This window comes from Tasmannia lanceolata, unplaced genomic scaffold (assembly GCF_043159265.1).
Source record: "Tasmannia lanceolata isolate RefF3 unplaced genomic scaffold, GAP_Taslan_0.1 ptg000037l, whole genome shotgun sequence".
NCBI classification, from domain to species: domain Eukaryota; kingdom Viridiplantae; phylum Streptophyta; class Magnoliopsida; order Canellales; family Winteraceae; genus Tasmannia; species Tasmannia lanceolata.
In genome coordinates, this window is record NW_027518714.1 from 15,874,487 (window position 1) to 15,885,377 (window position 10,891).

General features: G+C 40.1%; 1 protein-coding gene across 1 annotated transcript; it reads left to right on the forward strand.

The window, feature by feature from the left end:
• Window positions 1–200: 200 nt before the first annotated feature.
• Window positions 201–7,297, forward strand: LOC143860147 (E3 ubiquitin-protein ligase WAV3-like). The gene is made up of 2 exons (XM_077370691.1): window positions 201–1,136; window positions 4,891–7,297. The coding sequence occupies exons 1-2, from the start codon at window positions 903–905 to the stop codon at window positions 6,817–6,819; spliced, it is 2,163 nt and encodes a 720-aa protein (XP_077226806.1). The 5' UTR covers window positions 201–902; the 3' UTR covers window positions 6,820–7,297.
• The last annotated feature ends 3,594 nt before the right edge of the window (window positions 7,298–10,891 follow it).

The window sequence follows — 10,891 nt, forward strand, 5'->3', positions numbered from 1 at the left end:
TAGTTTGTACCGACTGTAATAGTGTAATAGATGCCGATGCCGGCATCTGATTCCGACAATCCAAACGCATCCCAAATGGCAATTTTCAGTAAATTCACTTAAATTTCCGGGGCTTTCACGGATCCTCGCCCACTAATGGCAATTTTTAACTAATATTGACAGAGCAGAGGGGTATTTTAGGAAATCCGATACTATAAAGCCCTAACCTTTCATAATCCAACCAAAACGTTTCGCTCCATCTCAACCTTGCAAAAAACAACAAGAAAAAAAAAGGCTGCGATTCAGAGCTCTAATGGCGGCCGAGAAGAAGAGAGGAAAGCAAACCCCTTTTTACGACCGAGTCCTTTTCTTGACTTAGTTACGATTTGTCAAAAACATTGAAATAAAAGCTCTTCGCCTCTACACATTTACGAGGATCTATTCAACGATATCGTTTTTGTGTGTATTTTACTCTTTCTCCTCTCATTCTTTGGTTTTGGACATCGAAACCCTAACAAGGAGGTTGTTGTTTCGAAGATCGGATAAAGAAAGGAAAGGAAATCGGTAGGAGATCTGTGTTTCTGGTTTTGGATCTCAAAACTCTAACTTGAAGGTCTTTGTTTTGGAGATCTAGGAGAGAAAATAAAAGAGAGTGAAAAAAGAGCAGAGAGATTTGGTTTTTGTATTTCCTTTGTGGTTTTGGATCTTAGAATCCTAAATCGGTTCAAATATCTGTGATTTGAAGCTTTCTGCGTGTATCTGGTTAAGGATATTAGCAAAAAGGAGCTTGAGAGATTTGGTTTTTATATTTCTATTGTAGTTTTGGATCTTAAAACCCTAAATCTGTTCAAATATCTCTGATTTGAAGCTTTCTGCACGTAACTGAGTAAGGATATCTGCGTCTGGCTCAGATCGAGTAGAAAATGGAAAGTAAATGGAGAAAAGCGAAGATCGCTCTAGGTTTAAATCTCTGTGTGTACGTTCCTCGAACTATTGATGATGCTTCTCCATCAGATGATGTCAACAGTAGATTTTCTGACGCCTCTAGGGTTTCTAGGGCGTCCGGAAACTCAGATTCAAGGCCATCAACGCCAAATACTCCGATTCCATCTTCGTCCGGCCTCTGGTTCTCGAAATCCGGCAGCAGATCCTCAAAGGTATGCCGTTTTTGTTTTCATTCCGTGAAAAACCCTATTAGTGTTTTTTTTTTTTGCAGTATTTGTGTATTTTACAGGATTTATTCAATTATTTTGGTCCAAATTTTCTCTGGTAAACTCCTTTTTTTGTCTATCAAGATGGAAAGATTCAAGTGGATTTCATTTGGGAAATGATATTTTCCCCCTCTTAAACGGATAAAATCCGCCTTTAACGGTTCACTGCTTGAGGATAAATTCACCCACTTTAACGTTTTTCTTTGCCTTTAAAACTTAACGAATAACGTTAGGGGGGGAGGGGGATATCATTCCCCTTTTATTTTTATATTTTGTTTTATTTTGATGCTTATACGGCTGTGACAGGAATGCCAAATTTGTTGATTTTTTGCTATATTTATGGTGATATTGGGGTCGGTTTTATTTTTTCTCTTTAGTCTAGTGATTTTTTTTTCCTGTTTGAATTCCCCCTTTTGTGTGGAATCTATGGGTAGAATTTTAAGTTTTTAACTACTGATAAATGGGTTGTATTATACGTTTTATGGTACTAAGAACGTATTTTGATTTTTTGATCTCTACTTCCTTCCTCTTATTATAAATGGTTCCAATCACAACACAATTTAACTTTTGATCTCTCTTTGCTTTCTATTCTTATGAATTTCTATGTTAACAATGAAAATACCAATGAAGGAGACAATTTTTTTGGTTTTACCTTTTTTTTTTTTGCCAATTTCCGTGTCTTGTATTGCTTGTTAGCTGTTTGTCTGTATTATGCGCTTGGACTTTTGTGGTCATGATCTCTCTCTCTGTCTCTGTCTCTCTCTCTCTCTCTCGCTTGGACTTTTGTGGTCATGATCTCTCTCTCTCTCTCTCCTGTGGGGATAAAGAGTATTAATCACTTGGCGTAACAGTTTTGGTTTGTGGCTTATTAGCAAAGGGAAAACTACAGGATACCTTTCCTTTTCCGCTTCCCTCGAAGGAAAGTAACTATATTTGGTGGGCAGTTTGTTTGTTTTCTTTTCCCTTTCAAAAGTCATTAGTCCATGAATGTGGAGCTTTCCAACAGTAGACTTCATAAAGGGAAAAAGAAAAGAAAATCTAAAAGTTACTCTTAATCTCCCCTTCACTCTTTTGGTGGGTAAGACTGGGTAATCTCTCCTATTTGACTTCAACTTTCTTCATCTCTAGCATAAGGGAAATTACTTGATTGCCCTTTGCTTGATTATGAGATACCTTTGTTTTCCATTAATTTCTGCAATAGACGGCTATTTCTGTGAAATTACACAGGCTTATTTATGCTTCTGTGGGGTCATGATTTGGATGGTCAAATAACTAACAGGAAAAGAAAATGAAGGTGGCGTACCCATGACCGAATCGAATCGTGGTTGAACATAGGGCTGCAACTCGGGTCGGGCGGGTCGGGTTTCGGAGAACCCAACCCTACCCGAGAAATATCTCGGGTCGGGTTTTTTTTCGGAAAACCCACGATTCCCAAACCCGGCCCTACCCATGATAAATCTCGGGTCGGGTCAAGTTTTTTCACGTTGACGCAATTTTTTAAGGAAAATTCTTGTTTGGCAAGGCAACTCAACTCATAGAAGCAGAAATTACACTCACATTACACTTGAATCAAACAATGATGTAATTACACTCACATTACACTTGAATCAAACAATGCTGTAATCAAACAATGTTGTAATTACAATCAAACAATGCTGAATCAAACACTTGAATCAACTCAACTCATAGAAGCAGAAATTACACTCACATACAATAACAGTGGGTGCGTGGGTTTTCACTTTTAACTTTTAACTAACAATAGAAAAAAATGTACATACTATAACTTATGTAACTCGGGTCGGGTCGGGCCCCTTCAAACCCGGCTCGACCCGAGATTCATGCGGGCTTTTGAATGCTCAACCCGGCTCGACTCGAAACCCCATGAAACCTGAACCCAACCCAGGCTATTTTCGGGTCGGGTCGGGTAAAACCCGGCTCGAGTTGCAGCCCTAGTTGAACATATAACATTTGTTGGATGTGCATTCCTGTAATGACTATCTAATTACTTTGATTTATATTAATACATTATGAAGAGTGTGTGTTTGATGAGTTACATATTGCATTGGTAAGCTACTTTGCTAGGCACAACGACCCCGGAAAAACTGGCTTCATGGTTGTATAGTTATAAGCTAATATGATTAGACGCTCTTCTATAAATTTTAGCTTGTGTTTAAAATATAGTATATGCTCTTGGATAAAGAAAGCTGATCGTATTTCTACCCCCTTTCTCAGCATTTCCACCCCGTTTTGCTCGTCTTTTCCTGAAAACAAAGTCGTTTCCAGGAAAAGACAAATAAAATGAGGTGGAAATGGATCCATTTTTAGGAAAAGACAAACAATAGGGGTGGAAATATCATTTCTCCTAGATAAATAGAATGCGTTAAATATATACGATTGTTATCTTATATATAAATTTATATAATTGAAAAATAAAAATGCATTAAATATATAAATTGATATATTAAATATAAATTTATATAATAGCAATTCTTTGATGGCTTTGCCATCCATGACAACTTCATTTTGTGCTTTGGACAATCCATGACTATTATGTTATAAAGCCAGAATTGCCAAAGAAGACATAAATACTTACGTAGTGCACACATCAAACGTTTTTCTTTTGCCCGAATACAAGTTTTTCTTTTTCTTTTGTATGCATCCCTATAAGTTCCAACGATTTATCTGATAAGCTCACTAAATCCTTCCATTCATAGGGAATTTATTTGTGAACGGCAGCCTCTGCCCATATTGCAATTTTTATTATTAAGAGATGCCTTTTTTTTATAAAAAAAAAAAGGACTCAAAAATATCATTTTCTAGGAATCTCTCCCCCTCGCTCTCTCTGTAGGAAAGTGTCTCTAGTCGGCTGACTAGAGAACCTTCTCCAGTCCGCCGGCTAGGAACACAGTGGGCCCTCGTTGTTTGGATGATCCAAAGCATTCATTTGATAGGCCCTAACATAGGTAGGGTGTGCCCAAAAAATCAGCTCCATAGGATCATCCTAACCCTTTGATTTCTAGGGATGCATATACTGAGTTAGCCATCATGGCCCTCATTTTAAATGTCTATCTGCAGCCTATCAATCAAATATCATTGTTATCTGATTGGTACTGTTCTTCGCACCATGCCCAATTTGCGATGGTTCTCTATGTTACTATTCCCTTCAATCACAATCCAGATATCCAAGTTAAATTATCTGAAATCAGGACTGTGACTAGTACTAATGTAACGAAAAACTTGCTACCTTGACTTGGCTTATTCAAATCTTAAATCAAGTTTACAGGGTAATTTTGTTTTGCTGTGACTGAAAAAAAAAAAAAAAAACTTAATCAAATACTTGGGATCTTGTTCATTTACTTGAAAAACACCTTTTGAAATATGTAGAAAAAACAATACTTGATAAAATACTGAACCCGGCCGGGTTCTATCCAATCGCCTAGGCATCTGGCCAGGTTCTATTCCGATCCAACTGAGATTCTTCATTTTGGGACCACATATTTTCTGTTAAATAAAGTGTATGCTTTCCAATCTGCGTCAAGGTACAATCTTAGATAGGAAACCAAAAGCGTTTGCCTTTTTAAGCTGTTTTTAGTCAGTTGATCAAAGTTGTGTGTAACCAAATTTATTTCTTTCTTTGTTTAGTTATACGAGAGATTCATACTCTCTTACCTTTCTGTCTTTTGTGTTCTCTGATTTGCAGAAAACTTGCGCTATATGCTTGGGCACCATGAAACCTGGCCATGGCCATGCACTTTTCACAGCAGAATGCTCACATGCCTTCCATTTCCACTGCATTGCTTCAAATGTGAAACATGGCAACCAGGTTTGTCCTGTTTGCAGAGCAAAATGGAGGGAGATCCCCTTCCAAGGCCCATCTGCTGATCTCATCCATGGAAGAGCTAGAATCAACCCTGTAGATTTGCCCCAAGATGATGCTTGGATGACTGTATTGCGTCGGCTTCCTCCCCCTCGTGTGGATTCCCATCGGCAGATCACATCTCTCTTCCACCCCTCTGAGCCAAGTGTTTTTAATGACGACGAGCCTTTGGACCCCACACCTGAATTGTTGGCTAAGACTTCTCCTGCCGAAGATGCTGAGAATAGCCATGCTAAAACATTAGAGATAGAAACATACCCAGAGTTCTCCGCTGTTTCTCTCTCTGCCTCTCATGAGAACTTCATTGCCCTGATCCATCTCAAAGCTCCGTTCACAAGTTCAAGGCAGAATTCCAGCACAAACCATGCAAGCCTACCTATCTCTCATCAACCTTCCCGTGCTCCTGTCGATCTTGTCACTGTGCTTGATGTTAGTGGCAGCATGGCAGGTACTAAGCTTGCATTGCTCAAACGAGCTATGGGGTTCGTGATACAGAACCTTGGACCCTCTGACCGGCTATCCGTCATTGCCTTCTCATCGACTGCCCGCCGACTCTTCCAGCTACGCCGGATGTCTGATTCTGGGCGGCAGCAAGCGCTCCAAGCAGTGAATTCTCTGATCTCAAGTGGAGGGACCAACATAGCAGAAGGCCTGAGGAAGGGTGCCAAGGTGATGGAAGAACGTAAGGAGAGGAACCCAGTCTGCAGCATCATACTCTTATCTGATGGACAGGACACATATACTGTCACTGGCCCAAATGGGGCCAATCCACGGCCAGACTACCAGTCACTTCTTCCATCATCTGTTCTTCGGGGTGTGGGTTCTCAGATTCCAGTTCATGCATTTGGGTTTGGGATGGACCATGATGCTGCCTCAATGCACTCGATCTCAGAGACCTCAGGTGGGACCTTCTCATTCATTGAGGCCGAGGGTGTGATCCAGGATGCATTCGCACAGTGCATTGGTGGGCTTCTGAGCGTGGTGGTGCAAGAATTGTCCGTGAATGTCAAGTGTGTGCACCCAGGTGTACAGTTGAGCTCAATTAAAGCAGGCAGCTACCCTAGCCGTATGTCGAGCGATGGCAGGGTAGGGTCTATTCAGGTTGGGGATTTGTATGCGGACGAAGGGAGGGATTTTCTGGTTTCTATCAATGTTCCAACCGGTGATGCCGGGGAAAAGACAGCACTACTGAAAGTTGGGTGTGCTTACAGAGATCCAATTTCAAAGGAGAAAGTTAATTTGGAAGGGCAAGAAGTGAGGATTCAAAGGTCAGAAAATGTAGGTGAGTGTGTGGTCTCAATTGAGGTGGATAGGCAGAGGAACAGGCTTCAAGCTGCCGAGGCGATGGCAGAGGCACGAGCCTCAGCCGAGCGGGGTGACCTAAATGGTGCAGTGGCGGTTCTTGAGAGCCGCCGCAGGGTGTTGTCGGAATCTGTCTCAGCACGGGCCGGTGATCAGCTCTGCATCGCACTTGATGCAGAGCTGAAGGAGATGCAAGAGAGGATGGCAAGTAGGCGTGTGTACGAGGCATCAGGGAGGGCATATGTGCTTTCTGGCCTAAGTTCACACTCATGGCAGAGGGCAACAGCTCGTGGGGACTCGACAGAAAGTGCAAGCCTTGTTCATGCATACCAAACGCCATCTATGGTCAACATGCTTGCCAGGTCGCAGACATTGCCCCTCGGTGGCCCTTCTCCTCCGCCTCCAGTCAGGCCGGGAAGGGTGTTCCCACCACAGCCGCAACCGAGGTAATTATTAATTTCATAATTTTATGGAATTTTACCAAACTCCTATCTTTATATTTTCAGCGTCTTCTCTTTTTCTTTACTTTTTTTGTCATTTTACTTTTTTCGGGGTTGGGCATAATTGGGGGGAAGGGAAAGATGGGGTTTTTAGTTTTGCACATTGTGGGGGTTTTGCTATCTTGGGAATAAGGTGGTGAAGGTGGGAATCTGGTTTTGGGAGTGGTGGGAGAAAGGTCTGGATCTGGAACTTCTTTTCTTTTATCTCTTTTATATTTTTGGTGTTGTACATATGGAAAAGGATTCTCTTTGAGAAAGAAAGAGAGGTGGGTATAAAGCTTTACAAGTGTTGGGGGAGAGGGGATACTTGGGGTGCATTTATATAAATATATTTGGTCTTCATTCTTTCAAGAATTTTGTGGTAAAAGTAAAGCCTTGAATATTTGCTCTTTAAATTATTGGAAATGCCCCTTCATTTCTCTTTTCTCGTTCTCTATACTTGCAGAAGTGCTTGTTTCTATCATGAATATTAATATTCGGTGATAATCTTATGTACCTTTTCTTTTTCTTTTTTGATAAATAAGCTTATGTACCTTTTCTTTAAAAACTCTTGTCGATGACCTTAGCATAGTCATCTAGACCTTCCAATCAATTGCACGTCCATCGGGATCTAGGTCCTGAATTGAACTAATTAATTATATCCTAACCATCCAATCAGTAGAATTGTGTTTATTCAGATCATTTACTGTTTCCTGTAAAATTTGCTTCACCTCCAAGGCCATGTTATCTAATCAAATTGTTGGGGTCTTCGTCCACAGAAATTATTTCCATTTCTCTATGGTCTTATATGCATATCTATACCATATATAAGGGGAAAAAATGGGTGGTCTGTGGTCATGGATTAAATCCAAAGCCATTTGGAACCTTAATGTAAATTCTTAGGGTGGTCAGACATTCCTAGTGCTATTTAAAACGTTATGAATGTTAATTCCGTAGTCATTACAGTTTTATCAGATAGCTGTTGTCAGTTGTTTTGTCCAAATGACGCCAAACGATTTTAGGCCACGTTTGGATACCAACAAGATTTAGATTTGGATTTAGTTGATATTTTGAACTAGATCAGATCCTTAGAATTTCCATATCAGTTACAACAGTGCAAAAAATTCCGATTTTCAAATCTTTTCTGCGAGACATTATTTGGAAATCAACGTTTGTGGCAACTTCCGTCACCATCGCTGCTCCTCACGTTGCTCCGGCAGCAGCGAGACATCCCTCCCTCACTCTCTCTCTTTCTCTCCCTCTTAAAACATGATCATGAAGATGATTGATGTGTTTTGTATCCAAAACTCAAATCCAAATCAAAATACAAATGCATGAGGTATCCAAACGGGCCCTTATTGAAATCTAAAACGGTGAGAATTCAAAACCCATGACCGAGGTGGTCGAGAAGCAGCACCTACTAAATGAAAGTTATAAAACAAGAAGCAACACTCCTCCCTACAAGAGCTAAGCATAAAAAAGCTGAACTGTCCATAAAAACACTGAACTGTCCTAGTGGGGAAGATAAAAAAGCTTCAGCCGTGGCCTAGGCACTCCGGATCAAGCCTAACCGATTGGCAACATTATTGGCTGATCTCCAAACATGTTGAAATCGCAACCTATCACCTTCTGTTTGTTCGAATCTCTAAAGTTGCTTTTTGCTGTTCATCCATTTGATTACATTTAGACAATCTCCCTCTACGATAGCTGTTGTCAGTTGTTGAAAGCTATAGGTTTGGAAGGCTTTGGTTCAGTTGAGATAATCAGCTTTCATTATGCAGATCTGTTACACGTATGGCTTGTATTAATTGTGTATTTAACAGAAAATTGGATCCATTCACGGCTAGTTATAGTGCCGGAAGGTGAGGTATATATTTGGAAAGATAATAGTTTTATTAGTGAGTATATACGACACAACTACTGCGTGATAATTGTGCGCCCATCTTAGTTATGGAATATATCTCTAATACTCTCTAAATTACCTTTGGAACTTCCATCAAAATTAAGCTTGACTCATTCATTGGGTGGTGGGGTGCCAACTTGGAACAACTCTCATCTCAGTACTTTTTTCTTGAACAGTTGTCATCTAATTTTCAAGTATTTCTTCCCAACTATATAGGTTGAGATTTTTTGTCGTTTCTTTCTTTCCTTCCCAAAGGATGAGATCTATTTTGATGTCTATTATTATCCTTTCCAACCTTTCTTTTTTCTTGAAGATGCAATTGCTTCTCTCCTCCAAACATGCCAAATTATTACCTGATGTGTCAAGCCGCAAAAAAAACTTGTCCTGACTCACCAAAAGGTCCAGCACACCAATGGAGAATATGGCTTTTGATAGCTTTTTGAAACACACAATAGAGTCCAAAGCTTTTGATAACGGATCGCAAAAGCCGATCAGCTAGGGGATAGTGAACCATGTCTTAATTTTTCTTTGTTACCACCGTCTAAGAAAATGCAGTCATTCTTGGAGGAGCTACTGATTTTCAATCAACTCAACTCAACTAAGCCTTTGTCCCAAACTAGTTGGGGTCGGCTAATGAATCCTTGAGAAAATTTTCATGAAGAAGGTGAAAGAGTCATACCCAGCTCAAATTGACCGAGTCTAATCCTAACACTAGTTGGGTTCATCTACATGGATCATTTTCTTCCATTCTCTCCTATCCAAGGTCATGTTCTCTGTTATGTTGCTAGCCCCTCAAGTCTTTCCTCTATGTTATTCTCTCCTAAGCAACTGATTTTCAATACTTTGTGAAATTAATATCTTTCGTATCTTCCCTAATCAAGTAGTGAAAAAGAGAATGAATAGAGAATGGACTTTGAGCACAAGGGGTGCACAGTCTATTGTCAGGGACAAGAGGTGAACAATAATAAAAATTAAGGAAACCTAATAATGTTGCAATACTTTATTTTGCTATCTTTAAGGTTGCGCCTAATCCTAATAACCAACAGCAAACCCCTCATCCCTGCTCCATTCCAAGTAGTCACGTAATCTAGTCCCTCTATCGGTTGTTGAAAGGTATAAGTTCTGAAATGCATGGCATAATAGGGACTCTTCTATCCAAATATCTTGTTCATCTTCCTCTCCAATCTAAACCTAACTGACTCATCTATCTCTTTGTTGTATCTCTATAGTTATTTACCTAGTAACACCTTGTTTTGCAATCTTATTAGATAAGAAGGTGTCATATGGTTGCACCTTCAGTACTTTTATTGAAAATTTGCCCGAGATTCAACTAAAATATGGTGAATTTCTATAAAAAAAAAAAATGGCATTCAGTTTGGGGCAAAGTAAAATGAAAAGAGGAGGTATTCCAAAGAGAGATGGGCTGTCAGTTTGATGAATCCTCATCAAGGCAGTTTCCTTGTAATTCTGAAGACATGTGAGCCATCATTGAGCTTTTCAAGATTGATTCGAGTAGTGAAATGAAGGACGGGACGAAGGGAAAGACCTGTGGAAATGATTCTAATAAAGCCCAATCAAACCTTTCGCAACCTTCAATACGACAAAAGGTTTTCTCATGAATAATGAGATGCAAAGAGGGTGATTAGAGAGTTGTAAAAGACTCCTTCAATTGATGTAGATTCATCTCTTCTTAAGGCTTGTTCGTTTAAGATTATGACAACCGATTGTGAGCGCCAGACTAATTATTGGACTCAACTTTAAACATAATTTTGAGTCTAATAATAGGTTTGACACTCACAATTGGTTGTAATAATCTTAAGCGAACAGGGCCTTAGCCTCGGATGACGTGATTATGGACATTATTTTGGAATAAGTACTACTTAAGGGGTGCATGGACATTATTTGGCTTAGAGGAGTGGATTAGACCTGGCAAACGGGTGGGTCGGGCTGGGTCAACCCGCGGGTGATGTGGGTGCGGGTCCACGGGTCGGGTGAGGAAATGACCCGCATTTTTACGGGTCAGAATTTAGGTGACCTGCGCGGCCCGGCGGGTGGGATGGGTTCAATCATTCTACTGATTTGACCGCATCTATTTTTTCCGTAATTGTCATAACTTTGTATATTTTATTGGTATTTTTTT

Bases quoted from the DNA above. Each gene is read 5' to 3' on its own strand.
- LOC143860147 (XM_077370691.1), top strand. From the start codon at position 903: ATGGAAAGTAAATGGAGAAAAGCGAAGATCGCTCTAGGTTTAAATCTC. The intron at 1,137-4,890 runs GTATGCCGTTTT...TCTGATTTGCAG, and splicing joins CCGGCAGCAGATCCTCAAAG to AAAACTTGCGCTATATGCTT.